The sequence below is a fragment of the Tympanuchus pallidicinctus genome, unplaced genomic scaffold (genome assembly GCF_026119805.1).
Source record: "Tympanuchus pallidicinctus isolate F22 unplaced genomic scaffold, pur_lepc_1.0 scaffold4, whole genome shotgun sequence".
Classification (NCBI taxonomy): Eukaryota; Metazoa; Chordata; class Aves; order Galliformes; family Phasianidae; genus Tympanuchus; species Tympanuchus pallidicinctus.
In genome coordinates, this window is record NW_026294758.1 from 20,770,173 (window position 1) to 20,795,166 (window position 24,994).

Consider the following 24,994-nt stretch of genomic DNA (forward strand, 5'->3'; position numbering starts at 1 on the left):
AAAATTAACAAAAATGATAATTTTGCAATTAACCCATGGTGCAAAAACAAATGGTTAGTCTAGTCCAGCTGTCAGGTTAAATGCATTCTCCCATGTGTAGCTGGTTAAATTGCTTGATAGGAACTTAATAACAGGATCAAGCTTTTAATTAAAAAAAAAATTATGAATATACAGGAACACAGAAGGTGGTATTAGTTTGGATTAATCAGTTCATAATCTATTGGCTGTCTTTTGTATCTGTATTGGGAGAATCTGCCAAGAAGCAGGAATGAATGTTTTGATGCAGGCATTAAAATACGATTACGAATGTGTTAGTACAGACATTTCTACAGGAACAACCTTCATCTGTCTGTGTTTTTATGTTTCTGTATGTTTATGTTTTATCTCCTCGGTTATTGTATTGTAATGCAATCTTTCTGGAGAAGATGATCACAAAATTAATTTTGTAGGCTTAAATTTGATACGCAAAGGTCTGCATATTACCAGGAAGGGAAAAGAGTTGGAAGCTACTTTTGTAAAATGAACAATGAGAGAGTTTGCACAAATTGCTGCTTATCAGTGGTTCTGGTAATCCCAGTGAGTTAAATCAAATGTCATGGTGACCTTAACAAAAATAAAGCAATAACAAATAAAGCAAGCCATCAAACATTCCATAAAGAGTCATTATGATAAATGTTTCAGCTGTGCGTGTTCTGCCCCCACCATTCAAAGAACAGAAAATGGAAGTAGGTAAAAGTATTTTCTGCCCAAATTTCTCAACTTTTCATTGTATTGTAAGCTTGTGCTTAATCTAATGCAGTTAAGATGAGAGAGAAGAATTTTATGGATAAATGGGTTGTTTGTGGGGGGTACACTTCATACTGATAAAGTGTCTGTGCTGATGTCTTTGGAAGACTGCTGTACTTTATCAATGAAGTACATCAGATTTAACTGCAAATTACTTTTTAGTAATAAAATTGTATGGAACAAAGTACACTTAATGTTTATATTGTAAACCTATGGTTTTTTTTTTTTTTAAACAAGACTTCTATGCTTTAGGTGAAGGCGCTGAAAGAGAAGATTGAATCAGAAAGGGGGAAAGATGCTTTTCCAGTTGCTGGTCAAAAACTAATTTATGCAGGTAATGAAGATTTTGAAAATACTTTATCTGAATTTACCATATTTGTTATGCTTTGATTTGGATTTTAAGTCTTATAAAGATAAGTTCTGAAACATAAACTAAGTTTAAGCAAAAAAACCCCAACCCAACAGATCTTATTGCTAAAGAGAATTCCTAACTTTAAATAAAATTCTTTCAGGTTTTAATGTATGTACGTGTTTCTGTTGTTACCTCTCTTCTTGTAACGTGATATGCTAATGGCTTCACTTACGGATGATGTGAACTAGGTGGAATTGAAATGGCTTTTGTTACAAGAAATTGGGACTTACAGTTAACTTTTCTCTTTCGTTCAGCTTATATTGTGTTTACCTGAAGCATTTCTCCATTTATCTCAGGCAATTAAACAGTGTTTTTCTTTGAGACTGACAAAAGAAAACCATCACCAAAACTGTTTTTTCCAGTTTCAAGTGTTCTTGTTTTTGTAATTTGTGGTACTTCCAGACAGTCATTTAAAAGTGTGTGTTCTGTGGTAGCAAAAAGCAGATAAAGATACGAAATTAATCCTTTAGTACTAACATAGTTCACTGAGATTTATGCTAATATTTTCCTGTTACTTTTTTACCTCAATGATTATTAAATCACAGAGCCAGTTCTTGCTTTCCCTTTAAGTCAGAATGCAAAACATTTCATCACAAAACCCACAGCTCTGCTTTTTTCTCTTACATCGTGCCTGAGTGAAATTTTTTTTTTTTTTTTTCTCCCTGGTCTTACTACTTTGTAAGCAGTACTAGTTTTTCACTGGTAATAAGCTGAATCACAGAATCACTCAGGTTGGAAAAGACCTACAAGATCATCCGGTCCAACCATCCACCTGTCACCAATAGTTCTCACCAAACTGTATCCCTCAACACAAAATCCAAATGTTCCTTGAACATCTCCAGCATCGGTGGCTCCACCACCTCCTTGTGCAGCCCATTCCAGTGCCTCACCATTTTTCCTAACATCCAGTCTGAATCTCCCCTGATGCAGCTTGAAACCATTCCCTCTAGTCCTATCTACATAGGACTACTTATTATAGAAAGGTGGTAATCACAAGAGAAGTCAGAAATCTGTATTTGTTTGTCGGAACTTCTCACAACTTTTTCTTAGCAAAGTTCATCCATGTCCTTAAGTAAAGAAAATGCACATGAAGGTGAAGGCGAGAGTCCCATATATAATTAAGGCATATAATAGGCCTTGTACAATACATATAATCATATTACATTTTTAATAATTTATGATTCAAAAAAATAAATTGGATTGCATAAGATCATAGAATATGGTTTGCGTATTCTCTAAAGCCAGGATCTATCTGCTTGCGCTGTATCACAGAATCACAGAATGGCCAGGGTTGGAAGGGACCCAAGGATCATGAAGCTCCAACCCCCCTGCCACAGGCAGGGCTGCCAACCTCCCCATTTAATACTAGACCAGGCTGCCCAGGGCCCCATCCAACCTGGCCTTGAACAGCTCTAGGGACGGGGCATCCACAACCTCTCTGGGCAGCCTGTTCCAGCACCTCACCACTCTCATAATAAAGAACTTCCCTCTGACATCCAACCTAAATCTCCCCTCCCTCAACTTAAAGCCATTTCCCCTTGTCCTGTTGTTATCTACCCTTTCAAAGAGTTCATTCCCCTCCTGTTTATAGGCTCCCTTTAGTACTGAAAGGCTGCAGTGTGGTCACCCCGCAGCCTTCTCTTCTCCGTACTGAACAAGCCCAGCTCCCTCAGCCTGTCCTTGTAGGGGAGGTGCTCCAGTCCCCTGATCATCTTGGTGGCCCTCCTCTGGACCCTCTCCAACAGCTCTCTGACTTTCTTGTCCTGGGGGCTACAGACCTGGACACAGTCAGGAGGACTTAGGGGGACAGTCACCTCCCTGTTTCTGCTTGGCCACCCCTCTTCTGATGGAGAAGTTGTTGTATGATACACAAGATTCTGTATGATGCAGAAGCATTAGAAGATGTAGAAATTAACATATAGAGTGAAACTTTACTCTTTGTAATGATTCTCTCATATTTGCATAACGACATCATGCTTTTGATTAATTTTTTTTTCTTGGAGAAGAGATACAAGGTTGTATTGATATTTTTACATTTAAATGGATTTAAGTCTTTCCATATTTTGGTGAAAGTGTAAGTGATAGCACCTTGATATTTCACCTGTACCTGATGAAAAAACACTCATTTGTAACTAAAACAGTTTTTTATTTAAAAAAAAAAAAAGGCTAATTAGCAGTGAGGTAAATCTTCTGTTGTCATCCGTACTAGCATAGAATCTAAAACCCTTGGGAACAGCATGTCCTGAGAAGCAAGCTCCTTCCCTGAAGTGCTGGAAGAATGTAAATAAGCCTGTATAGGTTCTGAGTCAGATGCTGCACCATCTGCTACATGCATTACCATTACTGCTACTACCTTACGCATAACGTATTCTTGGTCATTTGACCTGAAAGGCCATGGTGGAAACTGCGGGGAATGGGGCAGTTGCACCTCATGTATGTTTTAAGAGCTGTAATGTGTATGTATGTCTTAATTTCCTTGCAATCAGTAAAAGGATGTCTTGCTATATACAATTAAATGGTGTATTATGCTACAGTTGAGAATGGTTGTGAAAATTTGTATTTTAATGCTGAAATGTAGCCATTGGCATGTATTCAAAAAATGAATCAATTAAAGCCATGAAATACATACTAAAAATTTTGTAGTAGAATAAGTAAGTATTATGAAACTTACTGTTGAATATTCAGTTCTGATTTTTAAGTTCTTGTAGAAGTGAGGTAAATAGCCACAGTACCATCTCTGCTTATGAAACGTAGGAAGTGGTAGTGTAACAAAAAAAAAACTTCTGTCCATGGGTAGCAGATGTGCAGCAGTTCCAGAATTTTCTAACGCTTTAGCCTTCTTTTATGAATAATTTCTTGAAGTTGTGAAGTCATGAATCTGCATCATGCAGATAAACTATGGCAGGCAACTGTAGATAGTGTAGTAAATTTGAAGGACTAGCGGAAAAGAGCAGACGGGGGTTTTCTTGTTGTGTATTGTGTATGTAAATAGATATAAGTTATTCTGTTTGGCTTACTGTATGCTAATACCTTTTCTCTGCATTACTTCTATCTGCGTTTACAGAAAGATTTATTCTACTGTTGACTTTACACTTCTGTTTTAAATGACTTAAAAGCATATTCAAAACTTAGAAGTGTCAGACTGTACCAAAGCAGAGTTGCAGCTAACAATGGACATCATAGGAGGAAAAATAGTTGGAACTGTACTGCCAAAGCTTAATGGCTGAAACACTTCAAAATTACTAAGTTCATAAGTATGCAAAAGACTTACTTTTATATGCTTTTGGATCTGTGTTTATGTGAGGAAATACCAAATCTAATAACCCGTTACGTGACTTCTTACAAATTTTCATGTTTCATTTGCCAGGTAAAATTCTTAATGATGATACTGCTCTTAAAGAGTACAAAATAGATGAGAAGAACTTCGTGGTGGTGATGGTGACAAAAGTGAGTAATTCTTATTTTTGGAAGGAAAATTCCTTTCACTTTTTTTTTTCATTGTTTTTACGTACCAAAAGCAATGGAAACTTGTTCTCTGAAGGTTTTATTCTAAGTTAATGTAACTGTTTGAATAGATTTGGTCCCTCCAGAGCTTTGCTTAAGAGGAATAAAGGAAACTAGGTAAGTTTGTTACTCAATTGTGTATACAGAATTTATTCCAGTCTTGCCATGTTGCTTTTCAAAACTCATGGCTGTTTCTTTTGTCAAGCATAGAAGCTTAAAGCTTGTGGCTTAACAAAAAAGTTCCATCAATAAATCTGAGTCTTGAAGAGCTGGCAAATTAAAGGAAATGGCTGTGACGTATGCTTGATGTGTCTCTGCTTTTGGCCAGTTATTAGATTGCTGTTGGGGAAGCAAGACACTGATTATCTATTTCTTCCAGACATTTGGGGTTTGAATTAAACTGTCTTCATCTATGTCTTGAGATATGAGGGTAACTGGAGTTAGATGTCCTCTTGAGGAAGAAAACCTATATTCATTTACACTTCACACGTGTCCAGTATTAATTCCTAAGATTCCTCATTTGAATGTAGCTGTTGCTGCACTTGTGAGTAAATAAATTTTCTAGTCTGTGGTATGCAATTTGTGGCATTTATCAGTAGAAGCAGATACGTTTTCAGAGTATGCTTTTCATTTTGCTCATAGTATGAGAGACAAAGAGCCAACAAAAACTGCTAAATACAATACTTTCTTATGTCAACTAGTGTTTCAGTGTTTAGCAGTTCTGAAGTATTACAGCCTTTCTGTTCAAGTTCAGTTTACCTACTTGTGAATCGATCTTGGGTAAGAGATGCCTGTTGCATCAGCACAACTGCAAACTTTTTCCAATGATCAGAATTACTGACTTTTTTTTTTCTGTGAATGCGTGTTAAAGGCATCTTTACTGTATCTGCTGGAAACTGTTCAATTTCAGACTTTCAGACAAAGGGAGGAAATATTTTCCCTCCCTTTTTTTATTAAAAAAAAAAAAAAAAGTTAAACAAAAAAAAACCCACACACGCAAAAACATTGTCTGAAAGTAGTTCACTTAGAGTAAGTAACTGTGTTATGCTGTTTCTCATGGTGAGGTGAGGATGTGGCCGACCATGAAGATATGTGTAGATAAGGGACTATAGGGATACGACTTTCAAAAATTCAATTCCAAAAGTGATTTCTTTCTGATGGATTTAGTACTCTATCAGAAATTCATGTTTCCAATAGTTAGGCATGAAGATTAAAGCACAGTTGTGCAAATATGAATTTCTTGTGATTGGTCTGATAGTGCTTGACTCTGCTGGACTTCCAGTACTTACTATCAAACTCAAGCATGTGAAGTGTGATGCTGTTAATCAGTCAACAGTGTGTAAGTTAAGCTTGTTACGGGTAAAGCTTAAATTTATTACCCTTAACTCGTAGCATCTTGTTTTCCAGAAAACAATATTAATAATGAAAAGGGATTTCTGTCTTTATCACTTCTTTGCAAACATGAGTGGTGAAAAAACCGTATGTTTATTGTGCTCGTCAGATGTCTTCTGACAACTGTTTCATCTAAAAAATGCACTTCTGCAAGACACAAGATTGTTCTCATGTTTAGAAATGCAGTTGGTAAATATTTGGACCTTACCTTTGCATTTCACATCATATGTGAACAGTGAGTGCTTAGGTGTGTAAATAACTACTTGAGTGACACTACCAGTTGCCAATTTAAGCACAATAAAATGTGTAGATTATCTTGGAACATATTAATATTATGGTTGTGTTTGACATTGCTGCCTCAACAGTAGATGGTTATAATAGAACTTAATTGTTGTATTCACTATAGGAAGCATTAGTTTAATAGCTTTGTTGTGTCGTGTCTGAATTCTCTTGTCCTCCAATAGCCCAAAGCAGCAACTGCAACTACAGCAACTCAGCAGACTAATTCCACTACTGGCATTAGTGTGACAACTGCAGATCCCACACCAGTCTCTGCACCAACTCCTGCAGCTGCTCCTGTGCCAGTTCCTGTCCCTACCACTCCAGCACCAGCTGCAGTTGCTTGTGAATCTGCACCTGTGAGTACTCCTAACGAAGAAAAGCCAGCAGAAAAACCACCAGAGGCACCAACTGCTGTCAGCCTATCATCAAATGAAAGGTATGAATGGACCGCCAAAAATGGCTTCTCCATTTCAGTTGCTTCTAGTTCTGGCTTTGAGTTTTCCATTACAGTATTAGTCCAGTCCTGTTTTCTGTTATATGCAACTTCTCTTCGTGTCTGTAACTTCAGTCTCTGACTCAGCTACAATATTACTTTGTACTTTTTCACATGTGGGAATGTGGTCTTTTGACTGAACCTGTGGAATGGGGAATTTAATGTCGCAGGAATAGTTCTGCCTTCAGGTGTTTCAGAGTGACTGTGGCCCAAAATTTGTTATAGTGATATTCAACTGTGTGGAGAACATCTGTTACCAAAGCTTTTCAGAGGGGTGTGTCCTCTCTTGTTCATAGAACTCTGGTTGTGTTTTGAATCATTCGTCATACTGGTTAGCTTTGAACCGTGCTCTGTATTGCTCTTAACTTTTAGAAAGAGCTTTTTTTTATTTTTTTCCAAAGCATAAATTAAAACATTGTTCTTAATCATGTAATAACTTAAATCCACAAACTTCAGTCATTCTGACTAATACTTGGCCAATATGCAGGTAGCTGTGAGAACTGGGATACCTTTTAACCTCGGTTCTCAACATTCAGGAAAATCAAGTGCAAAGTTAGAGGTTACCTCCCTGTTCTACACTCTGGACTTTGCTCACCTGAATTTACATAAGTGTTGCATGGGATTAGAATCGTGTTGACTGTAGTTTAATGGCCTTTGAGTGCTGCTTAGCATCAGGTCTTCATTTTTCATATTGGTTTGCAATTATTTTTGTATTGTTTACGTGAATACCAGTGCATAGGACATTAATTTTTGAAATGGTTGTACTTAAATGCTATCCAATATTGATTTGTTGTTGAGGAAGCAAAACTTTTAATTGGCTAATGTCCTGAAAATCTTAGAACAGAGAACATGTTAGAACATGTTAGAACAGATTCCATGCACTAAATACCTTAATTGTTGATTTAATTTTGCAAAAAAATTAATTTGAGAAATTACATCTGTTTATAACAAGTTAGAAATGAGTCTTCAATTGTCAGTAGAATAACTTAAAATTCTTAATGAGTGCTTTTTTTTGCTCTCAGTTTGTACAGTGGGTACAAAGATAAAATTTTATCTTTAGTATTAAAACAACTTTCCATGTTTTTCATATAGAGACTGCAGTGTTGTAAAACCTGCAATAAGGGAGTCTCAGTGTAAATACATAAGGAGAAAGCAAAAGAATACCTGAGAAATACTCTGTTATTACCTGCCTTGATTTTTTTGCTGACAGCTTCTTGGTTTTGATTTGCTTTAGAAGCTAAATTACTGAGGCTGATAAAGCATGTTTGTTGTTTTTTGGGTTTTTTTTTTTTTACCCTTGGTCTGGCCAACTATTTTTCTCTTTTGCCTTTAATCAATTGCAGTTGTAAATCTGAGTAGTGATAGATAGTGAGGCATACTTTATTACCTGTCGTATTTCTAATGTCGTCTTCTGAAAACTGATTCAGTATAGTATGATCTTACACTTGCTGTTGTTAGGAGTTGCCAGCTCTGTAGCCTGATTTAGATGTGAAGTAGCTGCAGCTTCATGTCCCCAGGTCTGTTAAGTACTGAGATGGAGCACATGGTCCCTGCACACAGTATATCTGTACCTATATGTAGGCTGGCTGTGCAGATCAGCAAAGACCAAAAAAAAAAAGTACTCAAGCAAACATACATCAGCAGCAGGCTCATGCTCAAAGGCAAAGCTTAGTACTGAAGAATACACTCATATATACCCATAAAATGAATCCATCCAGTAGCTGATCATAATCTGTTCCGATAGCTGAATCCTAGATTTCCCGGTCTCTCCAGACATTGGTGCTTGTACAAACAGCCAACCTCCTGAGCCCAGCAAACCCATTCTAGCTATTCATAGTCTGTACCTACTCGTATGCACATACACACAGTGGATCTGTTGTGGCTGTAGGCATGTGTTGAACCAATACCTAGTCCCTAGATGTTATGCTCTCTTATGCATGGATACACAAACAAATGGGTCTCTCTGCTACCTGACTGAGGCTAATGCCCTTACCCTGTAGCTGATGCTTAGGTGCTACAGTCCTTCCAGCAGCTGACTCTGATTCCTGGCCATTACATACCTGGCTCCCACGCCTCTTATCCTGCTCAACAGCTGGTCAGCCTTGACATTCACTGGTGAGTGCATGCCAATGTACACATCCCCATGCAGCGTGCATGCACTCCAATTTCTTCAGTTTGACGTAGGCCCATGTGGTCCATCCCTTCTTCAGTTGCTGGCATCTAGACCTCCATACTCTCTTGCATATTAAATGGATGCACTCTTGGTAATGGAAAAATTATTTAGGGTTATGCCTAGGACAGGCTGGTGATCAGGTGCAGGGCATGACCAGTCAAATGCTGTTTATGTGTAACTGGTCCTTTTCAGTTGTCTTTTCTCCCTGTTCACCCCATACTTTTCATTTACAGAGTGCCTTAATATTTCCCTTTCCCTGCCTTTCATTCTTCCTCTAGATAGTCATGATAAGTCTTTCACAACCTCCAAATGCTTTTTCTGGCCACACATGGTGAGTCCCATCACCCTGTAGGCAGTAGTGCCCGTGGTGACCTGGAGATCATCTCCTGTTGACCCACTGAGGGTGTCACCCCCAGCTCATCAGCCTGATGAGCATCAGCTTGCAGCCCAGGAAAGAGCTGAGACAGGGGCTCCTTTGGCTCTAAGTGGGCTATCGGGGTTCATCTGCCTGCTGTTGTACCTCTGTGCTCTTTGGTGAGTCTTTTCTCCTGTAACATAATAATTTTGATACTTTGAGAGAAAATAATTGCAAATACCAGCAATCTGTTTTACTGGAAAAGTAAGATACTGATATTTTAAGAAGTGCTTCCCAATGACCTCCTTGGGTCCTTGCTGAGGTCAAACCAAATTATACCATTGAATAAGGGGAGGTAATTAAGGAGACTGCTGTCTGCTTTGAAAAACCTTGTTCTCCCTTTCTTTAAAACATTCTAGCAAACAGATGGCTAATCCCTGAGCAGATGGGCAAGAACCAAAATATTGGGGGGCAGAGGGAGTGGTTGATCTATCAGTGTTAAAAATGGTAGTATTGTAAGTTTCTAAAATCTAGTCTTACTATATATCCAAGTTAGAGCTCTTTGGAAAACTTTTTTATTCCTTTAAAAAAAAAAAAAAAGCAAAAGGGGCCACTTAAGAGTTACAGCTGCTGCTGCTTTTTTGAAAAAAAAAATAAAAAAAATAAAAATAGGAAGCTTTCCAAAGTTTTGTAATTACCATTGCACTTGTCTTCGTCTTACAGTACAACAGGTGATACATCTCGATCAAATCTTTTTGAGGATGCTATAAGTGCACTTGGTAAGTGGAGTGTTTCTTTAATGTAGACATTATTTTGGTGCAGCAGAAACAAATGACGGATTAGCAGATGTTGATATTTTCTTCTATATCTGTCATTGGTAAAGTTATGATCAAAGTACACTTTATTGAATGGAAGTTAATATCTTAGAACCAGCATCAAGAATTCTTTACTGAAGGATATTTCACTTCATATATTTTTATTGTGTAAAAGATCCTTATCATTCCTAGTTTTTTTTAATGCTTTCCTTAATTTCTCCTCTAACTGTTCAATTTGAATTGGTGGGGAATAAAACAGTAGATATGTATATGCTTTTCTTTTTACTTTTGCTTCCTGGTGAGCAGGTCATATAAAATGTCTGCATTTATTATTCACCTGTTCTGCTTTGATAGTGCTGTCAGAGAATCTGCTTTGATTCTGTCAGTGAATCTGCTACTGTCTGTTGGGGATTGAATGTCTTCATATACTAATGTTCAGTTTACTTTGATGGTTTAAATGTCTTTTTTTCTCAGTGGAATATACAATAAAAACGATAGAAATTACTGTACTTCTCTTGTGCTTATTCTCGTACTTAGGAAATTATTAGATAAACAGTATCCCTACTTAAATTTTTGGAGGGAATTTTTTGAGCGTAGCAAGTTAGCACATAGAAATAAATAAATGACTTCTACTGTCTTTTCCAGTAAGCATTAACCTGTATCTTAGAACAAAATGTTAAGCCAAAATATCTTTCACATACGTTTTTGTATGGAAGTATTTGGATGCATTGGAAGCAGGCGTTATGACTAAGATGTTCTAAAAGCAAGAAAAGCTTAACCTTTGTTAGTAACCACAAGGTTTAGTCTGTTTAGGGTTTTGGATTATGGTGCTGGTGTAGACTGAAGAACTGTGTGAACTGAAATAGCTAACAGGGTACTGTAGGAAACTGTCAGTCTACTTCTGTTGTGTTTAAAGTACCAGAGGTGCTACAAGCTTCCTTAAATACTAATTGTTGCTTAATGATAGAGATGTGATCATCATAAATACTCCTGTTAATAGTAATGACCAACTATCTTAATTAAACTGATTGTCTTGATACAGATACCTACGAAGCTGATGGAATGACTTCTTTCTTTTTAGTGTAGGAGAAGGGGACCACCGTGCGTATCTGTTTTATATGAAGTTCTTTGATTGGTTTCTAGTATAATAAACTCATGTCCCTAACATTTGGAAGCACAAGACACTGAATGTAGTTTTCCAGAGAAGCATGCTGCCGAGTTATATGCCAAAAGATTTCTAAAGGCAATAGGCATGAGCTTGTTTCCTTATTTTAAAGGGAATTCGCTTGCCCAAATTCATGCATCCTAAATGGGATGCTAGACGTGTTTGTACGTGGCTTCTCAGTTATACTATCTGAACATAATAGATTTCACTTAAAAGCAGAGATTGTTTTCTGCTGAATTGCTTTTGTTTTGAGATCCTGGAATAGGCAGCCCAGAGAAGCTGTGGGTGCCCCGTCCGTGGAGGCACTAAAGGCCAGGTTGGATGTGGCCCTGGGCAGCCTCATCCTCTGAGGGACATTAAGGTCTCTTTCAACCCAAACCATTCTGTGATCCTATGAAATCTGGCCTGGGCTGTGTGGTGTTAAACAGCAGAGCAAGTGAATGTGTACGCTGAATGGCACTGGTGTCTTGGTGTATACCCCAGCATGAGCAGCTGTGGCCAGCAGACAAGCACACTCAGCTGCAGTCTCACAAACATTCCATTTAGAATGGAGTCCTGGCTGTATAACGATACTGCTTGTGTGCAGTTCCTGAATTACTGCTGTTGGTCTCATGTTAGTAGGATGTGTATGGAGTACATGTGCTTAGATTCACAGTACTTCTGTTTCCTTCTTGCTTCTTTTTTCTGTACAAAATCTATCATACTACTCTGGTCTCCAGCAAGCTTTTATTGGAAAAAGCACTACAGAAATGTTTAAGTAGTAATTAATTAAATGAAAAGGTATTCTGTGTGCTCTTCGTTAGTCCATGATCAATAGTAACAATAAACTGTTGGTGGATAGGAAAATATGAGCAAAAATTTAATAAAAATTACTGTATTGGGTCAACTGTTTGACTTTTTTACTTTTTAAAGATATGTACAATAATATATATTTTTAAGGCAAAGTTTTCATGATTGCTTATTTTCAGAAAATGAATATATAAAATAATGGTTATATGTAAAGACATGTATGTACCTTTGTTTAAGCTGATTAAATTTTCTGATTTGAAGTCTAAACAGTGGGTACCCAGACTAGCCAATAAATGTTAAATCATTATTTATGCATAATGCACAAGTATCTTTGTGCTAGTTCTGTTCTATTCTTTTGAATATTTTTAAAATGTTTTTTCCTTTTTGTTTCTGAGGTTTTTTTAAACCTTGTCTCTGTTTTCAAGAAGAGTAAATGAAGCAGTTCATGAAGAAATGATTTTATTTCTGTACTTGTAGTATCATGAGCTGTCCTTAAGCTGTTCCATATACAATATTTGTACCTTTTTGTCTTGATATCCGCAGGCACAAACCAGGTTTAGTCCATTTGTACTCAAAAAAAAAATGGAAACTTAGTGTGATGGATGTCTAGTCAAAAATACATTGTGATGATTTAATCCTCACTCAGGTCTTGAGATTCTCCTTTAGCCTTCTGCATGACCTTAATTGCTCCAGGTTCAGTTAAATTACTTTGATTGTTGTCACCAGCTCATAGTTAATAGACAATTATAATTTGATGATAACTTTGTTATCTTTCTAACCGTAGCTTAGTGTAAGGTCTTTCTTAGGGAAAAGCCTCAATGACTAATAGAGTCTGACAAGCAGGTTTCTGTCTAAAAAGCTTAATTTCCAAACTTAAGCTGCAGGAGACTTTTCTTAATTATATTAGGAATTAAATATTAGCTGTAATGATGTCCTTGAGCTTTAGAGAAAAGCATAGAAAGGGAATAGCATCTCGATTATGAAGTCAGAATTGTTACATTTTCTGCTTTTTTCAGTTGAAGTTTGTAGTATGTTCATTATCCTAGAACTCTCTACTATTCCAACCAAATGCATAATGAAACCACAAGAACATGTTTTGATAGAGCCATGTCAAAGTTAATGTGACTCTGTTTACACTTTGGTGAATGATTTGAATTTGGATAGAAGTGACATTTCTCCATGGAAGCTTTTTATGTTTAATTTTTTTGGTACCTTATTCACTTACAATGGTCATCGTGTTACTTCTAGTGACAGGTCAGTCCTATGAAAATATGGTGACTGAAATCATGTCCATGGGTTATGAACGTGAGCAAGTAATTGCAGCGCTGAGAGCCAGCTTCAACAATCCAGACAGAGCAGTGGAATACCTTTTAATGGTGAGCTGTTTCTTGTGTATACTCCATTCTTTTGCTGCTTCTTTTGTCCTCATTCAAGAACTTCTTGTTTTATTTACCTGTTATTTTGAATATTATTTTAATCATGTGCTATAGGAAATACTAAAGTTGCTGTTAGCTACATCTGTCTCTTCTTTGTTCATATTCCGTGTGGATTTTTGTGGTTATATGTATTAGGTATGCCCAGTTCCCTTGGTAGCTCAAATGGCCAATGACCAACCCAGACATGATTGTTGTGTTATGATGTTTCACTGTTAACATTGGTTTTATTAGCATATATAGCATCACCAAGGCAGCACTTCAAAAATTCCTGTTTATCATTACTAGTAGGTGTACACAACAATCATATTAATGTGTTTTGCAAACAGAAGAACTTGTCTTTATTAACAAGTGCTTTACTTATGCAATGTTCTGGACAATAAACAATTTCCTTCTTCAAAAACACAATTTCAAAAGTGAAATGAACTCGATTGACTTCAGAGGTAATAAAACAGTAACTTCACTTTAATGGAAATCTTGTAAGTTGTTTTTGGGTTTTTTGTTGCTGTCTTTGTTGTTATTGCAGTTTTAATTACATCTGATTTTAAAGCTAGCTGGCTTGAACTAATCCCTGCAGAACATGAAAATGAAATTTCTGAGGGACTGATATGAAATCTGATCTACAACTGCAGTTTCCCTTTTGTCAATAAAATGTTTCATTAGTAAATACAACTGCCAGTCACTGGCGTGGTTGCTACTCACAGGAATGATCCCAAGACTTTGTAACCTGCAGTTTTTAAGTGGGCAACAAATTTTGAGTACATGAATGTAAAAGTTACTCTCATTTTGTAGGGGAGCAAACAAAGGCTTTGAATTCTTGATACCTTGAGGGGTGGTGTTTTATTCCAGCTGCCGTTAATCTGGAAATCTCAGATATTTCTTTTTCATGCCTTGAAAAGTGTTGATTTTACTGTCTGCTCACTGTGCATTTTGTTTGTGCATGAATCCAATGCCCCTTAGAAGCGTTGCATTTGCTGTGCATTTCCCAGCCACATACAGTGTGTAGGGCTTTTCCAGTCAGAATAGTATTTCTCTGCTTTAGCTTATTTGTGTGCAGGAAGTCCTGAAGAAAAACAGTGTCCTTAAAGTAGAGTTTTAACAGGTGGCATGTTTGTTTATCATACAGATCGATTCTGTCCTGAGTAGTTAATGTAGTAGTTCAGAAGGCCTGTGGGTCTTTCTCATGCATATGTGGTTTCCCTTCTACTTTTTGTTATCCTTTTCTGCAGAAAAGTATGCTCTCCTTGTTCTGACAGCTGGAAGAAGGAGTGAGGAGAAGGACTCTTGTTCTTGGATAACATTAGTAGACAGAAAAATGCTATTGGTACAGTTGATCTTTTAGACTGTTCTTGGTCTAACTAAATAAGCTCATGACCATTCTGCTGCATCAGGAAAATGTTTTCTCAGTTAGTATTATTCCACTGATAACTAATTGATCTCCTAATTTAACAGCCTCCAAATGATGTGCAGGGTAGTTTTAGGAGCTCTTAAGCACACACAGTAATAGTGGTTTTAAGAATCAGTACCAAAAAAATAGCCTATAAACTGTTGGAAAGGAAAGGTGAAGGCAGTATCAGTACTTAATGTAGCTGTTCTGTAGATTAGCACTGAAGAATCATTGACAGCAAGTGGGATCGAATAACAAGCTATTCAATTTTTATGGCTTAGTTTCTTAATCTTATATTGTCCTATATCCTTGAGCTGTGTAGAAGGAGATTTCAGATTCTAAAACACGTTTTTTCTGTACTTCAGGCTTGTCTTTGAGAGGCATTTAGATTCAAATCTGGTTTTGACCAAAGGTTTTCTTAACACCTTAATTAGAGAAATGTTCTATCAGTCATTCAACCATCTAATTCTTTACAACCTCCTTGTCCAAAAACGTGTATGTTCCTTGGGCTGTGCCTGATATGATTATTACATGCACCTGTGGTGTACAGTGTCAGCTAAAAAACCACTCTGGTGTTGGGTGAAACTGTAAACGTTTTACCCACTGTGAGGCAAAAAATGCTCTTCTCACAGTTCAAGTAATGTTTACACTTCAAATTTAAGTTTACATTACTTGATATCATGCTTGTATAGCTGCGTAAAGGAGGTGCATATACCTTACTGATTACCATCACATATAGTCTTGGTTTGTTTGGTAGTTTGTTTGGTTTTTTGATAGTGATACTTCAACATTGTATTTAAGAATTGAGACAATATTCAAAATAGTAAATTATCTCTAACTGAATTTGGTTAGGCCAGGTTCCATAATGTTTCCATTCAAGGACAGACTTAAGGTTTAAACAAACATGCACTGTTTGGTCTGGATACAGATTGCAGTGACAGTACATGCTTGAGAACATGTGAAGTCAACCGGTAATTCCAGAAGGTTAACCCATGTTTGTAAGATAATGCTCCAGTACCTGAAGGGAGCATAAACAGGAGGGGGTATGACTGTTTACGAGGATGGATACTGATAGGACAAGGGGGAATGGCTTTAAAATGAGACAGGGGAAGTTTAGGTTAGATATTAGGAGGAAGTTTTTCACCCAAAGGGTGGTGACACACTGGAACAGGGTGCCCAAGTAGGCTGTGGATGCCCCATCCCTGGAGGCATTCAAGGCCAGGCTGGATGTGGCTCTGGGCAGCCTGCTCTGGTGGTTGGCAACCCTTCACATAGCAGGGTTGAGACTAGATGATCTTTGAGGTCCTTTTCAACCCAGGCCATTCTGTGATTCTGTGGAGTCATAGAACAGATTGGCTTGGAAGATACCTTAAAAACCACCCAGCCCCAACCCCGTGCCCTGGGCAGGGCTGCCCCCCACCAGCTCAGCTGCCCAGGGCCCCATTCAGCCTGGCCTTGAGCTCCTCTAGGGATGAGGCCACAGCTTCTCTGGGCAGCCGTGCCAAAGAATTCCCTCCTGACATGTAGCCTAAATTGCCCCTCTTTCAGTTAAAAAACATTCCCTTTTGCCATATTGGTACACTCCACATCATACCTTAGTTCATGTATTACAATTGAATTCCCAAAAATCTTAGAATGGTAGGATATTCCAAGTTGGAAGGGACCATAAGTGTCATGGAGTCTAGCTGCAAGCTCCACACAAGGCGTCCCAAAAATCCATATTTCCAAGTGCGCTATCTAAATGCTTCTTGATCTCAAGCAGGTCTTGATGCTGGGCAATGTTTCTGTAAGCAGAGTACAACTCTGCCCTGAAGTCTTACTCTTCTCTTCCTACTGTTTATATTTAGCTTAACTGATTTTTATGGGAAAAGGTATTTAAGCAGTGCTCTGTAGAACAGTAGTAGAAGAGTTACCACAGAATTATGTAACAAATGTATTTTTCTCACCACTTTGTGGAAGCAAGAATGTGTAGCTGGTTGATGGAGTCAAAGTTGTAACGAAGTGTGTGAGTGGGAACATTTGTGTTTATTCCACTGAGTGGCCTAAATACAGACTTGATGTTTTAGGCAGCTTATACCTTGATGTTTTTGTTAGTTCTCAGATAGGGCAAAGTTTTTCCTGGGTCACTGCGCGGTTCTGTGTTTTTAGACATATATATCATCACATTGTCTGTATATTTATTTCTTTAGTACAGCTACAGTGGTGAATGCATTATGTGAAGAGCACACGCTACAGCAGAGTTTTCAATTTACATTACCTACCACTGACTTCTGTGGTAGGTGTTCCAAGCATCTTACTCATCTGGTTGCACTGATGTAGTGGTTTGTCTGTGGTAGACAGCCAAGCCAGATGGCTGCTTGCTGAGTTCCTTGCACTGAGACGGGGCTGAGAATTGGAAAAAATATTCTGAAATAAGAGTCAGTTTAATAGATAATGCAAAAATTATACTTGCAAAGCAAAACATGAATTAGTTCACTGCTTCCCACTGACAGGCAGGTATTTAACCATCTCCAGGTAAACAGGTTTTCATCACACTTCAAAAAATAAAAAACAAAAAAAAAAGCAAACAAACAAAAAAAATGCTTGGGAAAGCAAGTGCTTTAATTTGAAACATTGCTCCCTCCTTTCTACCCAACTTTTATTGCTGAGCACATCATACAGCATATCCCTTTGGTTGTTGGAGTTGGTTGACCAGGCTGCATCCCCTCACAGTTTATTGTGCATCCCCAGTTGCTTGCTGGCAAGGCAGCGCAATAATCTGAAAATACTGTGGTTCTATAACAGCTAAAGCATTGATGAATTGTCAATACTATTTTCATCACAAATCCGAGGCACAGAATCATACAGCTGTAATCAAGAAAATTATCCCTGTGAATAACAGTACAACTGTAATTTTTCAGGCATTTTCACAGAAGATTTAGTGAATGCTGACTGTCAAACTTTTCTGTTGAGGAAAGTGGTTGAAAGAGCTATGCTACCTCTTAATTTCTTATCAGCAAAAATTAATTTAACTGATCTAAGTTCAGTTAGCATTGTGTAATATACGATCCTGTTGCTGTGATGTAACTTTGTCTGCAAAACACCGTAACATAACACTGTAAGTAGTTAAGTAAGTAAGTTATTCTATTCATATCAAATATCTTGGAACATAAGTATTTGTTCATGGACTGAAATGCACTTTTAAACTGATGTGTTAGATGCTTTACCATGACGAATTATTTCTGTCACAGAATGCTCTTCCACTTGTAAAAGCATACCTGCCACAGCATCTTGCTTTGTATTTGCAGTGGAAATAGTAATATTTTTCTTTGTTCTGAAATCTAAATATGTGCAGTATTCTGTAGGTAACAATGTCAACTGTGGCTTTAGGGTATACCTGGAGATAATCAGGCTATGGCTGAACCAACTCAAGCAGCGAGCACTGGTACCTCTCAGTCTTCAGCAGTGGCAGCAGCTGTAGCAACCATACCTACAACTGCTACTTCACTTGGAGGTAAGAAAGACTATTCTTGAGGAGATAGAATAAACATGTGCATTGAAGCATTCTGTGCTTCAGTGAATTCGAGTTCCTGGTAATTCTGAACTGATCAAAGTGAATTGATAAGAGCTGTAACACAAAAATTAGCTGAGTGTGGTATTGGCTTGCAATGAAAAGCTTTCTGTGTGTATATATCTGGAATAATACTTGAAATTTCTAATAATGCTGTGATCTTGACCATATACATAACCCCACTAGGGTTACAAGATCACAAATGTGGAGACAGTCGTACTTTTTCTCACATAGGATCTGGCTTCCTCCTTTTTATCTCATTATGTACTGTTGCCTTTGCCTATACTAACATATTTACCACAATTTAAGGCAGTTAAATGTAGCACCTAGTAGACCCACTAGGTCACTTCTCTATGCAGTGCAAGACATGGACAGAATGGTTTGGACCCACTGCAGAAAATTTAGACTGAAGAATGTTTATGGCAAAGACATTGTCTAAGCTGTAAGCCTGTTTAGCATCCAGAGTATTAAATACAGGTAGGACTGACAGGCTTCATCTGTAAGGAGGGAGGATTGGAGAACTGAATGTTTCAGAGCAATTTTGATTGTGCTGAATTCACTGCAGTATCTAATGGTATAGAATATATGGTATTCTAAGATTTACTTGAGAAGGAAAGAACTGACCTATTACAGTAATTGGAACTCAGTTGTAGGTCTAGAGGAAAGACAGTAGCTGGCTGTGTGCCTCTGAATGAGGTTACTCAGAGATGAGACATAAAGAGAAAACTGCTGGAGGTCAGATACAGAAACCTGTTGGATTTTCAGAAAAAGCTGAGTAAGATGAAAATGCATGTTTTAACCTTAGTAACTTAGTGTGAGGAAGTAAGCTCTTCTTCAGTAAAGGGTTTATTGTCCAATTTGGAATCCTTTTTCTGTCTACAGTTCAAATGTTAGATATGTACTTTACAACAGTCTTGCTAACCTTTTGAAAGCATTATCTTACTGTTTTTCAGGTCATCCTCTTGAGTTCTTGCGAAATCAGCCTCAATTCCAGCAGATGAGACAAATCATTCAGCAAAATCCTTCTCTGTTACCAGCATTGCTGCAACAGATCGGACGGGAAAATCCTCAACTACTGCAGGTGAATCTTAAACCAACAAAATAGTGCTGCTAATTCTGATGTAGGTTTTACAAAAAAGGGAAATGTTGCCATTACCTAAGATAAAATATTAATAGAATTCCGTAATACTACCTTTGACTTTTCAGCTTGTCTTACTGTATAGAATATAGTGCTGTGATATTAGAAATGAGACTTACTCTTTCTGAGAGATGCAGAGCATCGAGAAGAGGAGAGGGTAGCCACCACTGAGCTTAAATGTGAAATTGCATCTCTTACAGCTAGATTTAATAATTTTTTTCACATTTTTTACACATTTTTTTGACTGCTTAATTCAATGAAGAAGAACTAAACATGTTTTATTTTAATATATTTCTTTTTTTTATTGTCCTGCACATTGCAGCAAATAAGTCAACATCAGGAGCATTTTATTCATATGTTGAATGAGCCAGTTATAGAGTCTCGACAAGGTTTAAGTGGCAGTGATGATAGTGCCAGCACTGGAGGAGTAGCAGAAGCTGGAAATGGTCATATGAGCTACATTCAAGTAACACCTCAGGAAAAAGAAGCTATTGAACGGGTGAGACTTTTCTCCTTTGAAATGTTTGTCTGTTGCTCTACGATGCTGGCTGTTGCATGCTTAAGATGTGCCTTAACTTCAGCTTTTTTTTGTTGTTGTTGTTAGTTAATGCATGTAATAGTTTATGAATCGTTTCTGCTATTTCATAGCTGCAGTAGTTTTCTTTCAAATCACATACCTTTTAGCCATTAAGTCTAAAATCTGAGTTTGTACTACTTGAAGGTGCAAAGTCCTCTAAGTGATCAGAGGCCATCTGAAATAGTAGATGATTGAGCTTCCCTAAGGAAAGGGATGTTAGACAGTCCCTCTGGCAAAAACCTCAGAGAGTGCTATTTAAGATAATGCCAACTGTGATTGATTTCCATGTACAAAGGAGTCTATGTAATCCTTCTTTGCAAAGTGTTGGGATCGTTAAAGCTCTCGTAGTTAAGTAGATCAGTTGAAGTTGTTCTTAACTCTGTCATTTGTTCATCATGAGAGTTAATTAATTTTATCTTTTAATATTTAGATGAAGATGTTAATCAAATGTACTTTTGAGGTTACACTGCACTCATAGTACTGTATGTAACACTAAAATGTGTATTTACCTAGACGGTGGTGCCTCTTGAGAAGTTTTGATTTTTTTTTTTTCTTTTTGGAAGCAAGTAGTGAAGAATTGTCGTATTGTAGTAATGTTTTTGTTGTTTATCAGAGATGGATTTTTTTAATGGCAAATCATAAGGTTCCTAAGTATTATCAGAAGAGCCCTTCAGTATGTGTCAACTTTCTAGATATCAAGGAAATAGTCAATTACTGACTGACAAAACTGTTTGCCTGTATACTTCCTATATACTTCTCGTCCTCTCCAGTCTGCTGCATTTACTTACAACACCATTTATGCAGTGGTATATTACCTCTATAACCTGTTGCAAAACCCGACAGAGAGGGCTGGGGCTATGAGCTTCTCCTGTTATTCACAGAAAACTTAGGTATCATGCTGCTACACATGATGCTATTTGTAAGCATGAAATTAAAACTAAGAATGGCTGACAAGCATAGTAGGAAGTAGTTTCTTGCAGAGATTTGACCTGCCCTATGCAAAGAAATACCTTGCAGGTGCTGTGAGGATTTTAATAAAATCCATAAATGACAGCATATTGTAGAAACTTTTGAGTTGGAAGGGACCCTTAAAGGCCGTCTGTGCCAACTCCCCTGCAGTGAACAGGGACACCTACAGCTACATCAGATTGCTCCGAGCTCTGTCCTGCCTGATCTAGAACATCACCAAGGATGGAGCATCCATCACCTCTCTGGGCAACCTGTGACACTGCCTCACACCCTTATTGTAAAAGCTTCTTCCTTATATGTAGTCTAAATCTCCTCCTCTTTTTGTTTGTACCCCTTTCCCCTTGTCCTATCACAACGGATCCTGCTAAAGATTCTGTCCTTCTCCTTTGTATTGCCCCCCTTTTTAGATACTCACAGACAGCTGCGAGTCTCCCCAGAGCCTTCTTTTCTTCAGAGTGAATAGCCTCAGCTGTCCTTGTTCCATCCCTTGAGTCATTTTTGTTGCCCTCTTCGGCTAAAACAAAATTTGATTTGCTGAAAGCATATTAAATGCAAGCTAAACCCATTTTCCCTGTCATAGTAATGGATCTTTCAAATATTCTAAGGCCCAGTTATTAATGTATCCTAGATATAAGTCCACTGACTTTTGAAAAAAAGATTACTCTCAACTAGATACTCATAGCTGAAATTTTAATGAAAGTCCAGTATGGCTTAATGTGGTCTGTTGTGCAGCCAACCAGTGATAAGCTAAATCAGAGTCTGGGGATCTTACTGCAGGCAAGTTCTGGTAGAAGCCATGAGCTTTGTACCTTTAATTATTTAAGACATCAAAACAATGTTTTTTCAACAGTAGAGCAATGTGCACTTACTTTCTGACACTACTCTGGCACAAGTTTATTTTAGTGACTTGCTATGGCAGTGAACAAAGTTGTGATTTACGGCGTCTAGATTCATGGAAATCTCTCTTCAATTACAAACTTAGAAACTTTACTTTTGGTTTCTAAAGATAGAGGCAACATTTTCTTACCCTCTTCCCTTTAGTGGCAGCAGTGTCTGTTTAAAAAAAGAAAAGAAAAGACATTTGCTTAAGTGTTATCTGAAGATACTAGACGTACAAGTAAGCTTAATATAAAAAACATTCTAAATATGTTTCTTTTCTTCAGCTAAAGGCATTAGGATTTCCTGAAGGACTTGTGATACAAGCATATTTTGCTTGTGAGAAGAATGAAAACTTGGCCGCCAATTTTCTTCTACAACAAAACTTCGATGAAGATTGAGAGACTTTTTTTTTTTTTTTAATGCTACACCTCACACCAGTGCATTACACTAACTTTGTTCACTGGATTGTCTGGGATATTTGGGCTTATATTCTTAATGCTTGGGGTATGGTGTATGAGGAGGGAGAAGAAAATGTGGTAAACCAAGTAAAGAAAACAGTAAGCATTTCTGCTTTAAATTAGCAGATGCAGCAAACCACACAGTGTAAAATACAACCAAAAATGAGCTTCTGCAGACATTTAGCTCCTTCTGTAATGTAGTTTAACATTTTTTCTAGGATTTCATTCCTGCTGTACTTTTTATAGAAAGGTAGTGTAATGCCTTGCTTCATGTTCCTTTCTGTCTGTATCAGAAATAGCCTACACTACTAGACTCTATAGTCTGTATTTCATGGCAACACTGGAAAGCAACCTTATGACATCTAAAAGATCTGATTAGATATAAACATGAATGCCAACATGTGGGTACTTATTTTACTGTCTGAAATGTGTTAAATGAGTGCAAGAAGCACATTATTTTAATGCTGAATTTAAATGGATTTATTCAAATGAAAACCTATTTCAGCTAATCTTGATTATTAATTGAGAAAATCTCCCACCCTTGCCACCTATGATTTGGGAAGGTATATACACAAGGAAGATTCTCCTTGTTCACTTGTTTTCTTTTGGGAAAAATTCATAGATACCTTATTACTGTTCACTTTGGTGTTATGTTTCAGTAAAAGTGTTAAAAGCAATAGACTGCATTTTTGACTTTATTGTATGCTTTATAGTGAACTGAATATCCTTTTTTTGCCAGTAGACAAAACACAAGTTTCAGTTTTGTCCATTGCAATGAGGCTGAATCATCAAATCAGATTTCACTTTCATACTTATCTTGGACCAACCTTTGCAAAAGAAAATAAAAATACAGTTGTAAGCATCTGAAGATTCTGGCATTCTGTTGATGTTGAGATTGTAAAAATCAAATTATTTTTGTTAAGGATTTTTTTCCTCTCACTTTGAGGAACAGAGTTCAGAATTTGAAGTATCCAGCAAACAGACAAGTTTCTGCTGTCCAAAAAAATCTGCATGCATACCTTCCTTTCTATTGAAAATAAACTCCAATTATAGAATTCTTGATTTTTTTTTTAGATCCTGGTACCTTCTTACCACTTTATGTTTAGTCGTAATAAAATGTAGTTTTTCTTCTATCATACATTCTCTGTCAGAGACAATCTTGCAATGCTACTGGTGAAGGCAAATTCAAGTTTTGGCTAAAATTACTTCATGCATCCTTTCCTGAACACAACTTGGGGATATTTTGACTTTTTACTGTTGTACTCCAATTAACTGAATTACAATTTTATCTCTGTATTTAATAACAAAGATGTTATTAGTATCACTAGTGGTACAGCAGTGAGTTGTGCCATTAATGATAGTAATGATTTAGTGGTACAACCAAAGAATGATTTCCTGCTTTGTTGGTGCAGAAGTGGATTCAAAAACTACTTATGCTCAGAGTAGAAGTCAAGTCCTGAGAAAAGAGAGCGAGAAAGACTGAAGCATTTGTATTTTGTTTCTTCTTTGCTTTGTTGTAGTCTGTAAATAACTATCTGCATCAAATAATTAAATGTAATAAAGCCTTTTGCTTTTTCTTTATTCTTAAACATCTGTGATGTTTTTCCAGATAGCGTGTATTTTAGTTGCTCAAATTTCATTATACTCAAATTTCATAGGTGCAGATTGTTTGAGTTATCAGTGATGCAACCAAAATTGTATAAGTAGAAGTGATACTGCTAAATGGAAAATAAATCTTTCATAATGTTTCATTTTGCACAAATTAACATTAATACCTGAGTCAGCCAGTAGGTTTTAACTAAGCAGGAATATCAGTGTATTTATGGACTTGGAGAGATTGATTGTAATGATGTAACACTCTGCACGAAAAAAAGGGGATAATTGTTATATGTAAAAGGAGCAGCTGTCAGGTGCTTGAGAAATGCCAAACCTGATGCAAGTACTTCTTGAATGTACTCTACTACATAGCTGATATCTAAATAAAAAAAAAACCTTTAGCTTGTGGGTGTCTTCTGTACTGATTAATTTGTTTGCTGTCAGAAATAACCATACCTTCTCAGGAAGGTGGTGGAGGAAATGAATGCCTGTGACTGTTTTGCTCTTCTCCCTGTAGTTAAGATTCTGAAATGTTTACGTGTTGTAAGTGCATTTGAATTAAAGACTGTTCAGCATTGTCTCTGTTTAAAAAAAAAAAAAAAACAACAAACTGACTGAGAGGTTTGTAGCTGCTGTGGCTGAAGACCTAGTAGTAGTTAATGTTTCCAATTTTCAGCAGTGAAGTAGTGTTCATTTGACTTCTGATGAATGGCAGTATGATTTTATATGCTAGTAAAAACTGTTTCTGTTCAGTATTGGAATACATGCCAAGGAGAACGAGTATCTTTCTAATTGCAGCCAAAGGGAAGGAATATATAGAATTCGTGTTGAGAAGGTAAGT

General features: G+C 37.1%; 1 protein-coding gene across 3 annotated transcripts in view; it reads left to right on the plus strand.

Annotated features, from left to right (window-relative positions):
- Positions 1-24,554, plus strand: part of RAD23B (RAD23 homolog B, nucleotide excision repair protein) — a 35,638-nt gene extending 11,084 nt beyond the window's left edge. For 2 of the 3 annotated variants that reach the window (XM_052701088.1, XM_052701089.1), the window contains exons 2-10: positions 1,039-1,120; positions 4,566-4,645; positions 6,559-6,812; positions 10,121-10,176; positions 13,415-13,542; positions 18,356-18,479; positions 19,490-19,617; positions 19,997-20,173; positions 22,384-24,554. In XM_052701088.1, the coding sequence (XP_052557048.1) occupies positions 1,039-1,120; positions 4,566-4,645; positions 6,559-6,812; positions 10,121-10,176; positions 13,415-13,542; positions 18,356-18,479; positions 19,490-19,617; positions 19,997-20,173; positions 22,384-22,497 (1,143 nt within the window). In that variant the 3' untranslated portion in view covers positions 22,498-24,554. Of the gene's footprint in view, positions 1-1,023; positions 1,121-4,565; positions 4,646-6,558; positions 6,813-10,120; positions 10,177-13,414; positions 13,543-18,355; positions 18,480-19,489; positions 19,618-19,996; positions 20,174-22,383 lie in introns of all 3 variants that reach the window. The other variant, XM_052701090.1, reaches the window with a different exon arrangement.
- Positions 24,555-24,994: the final 440 nt, after the last annotated feature.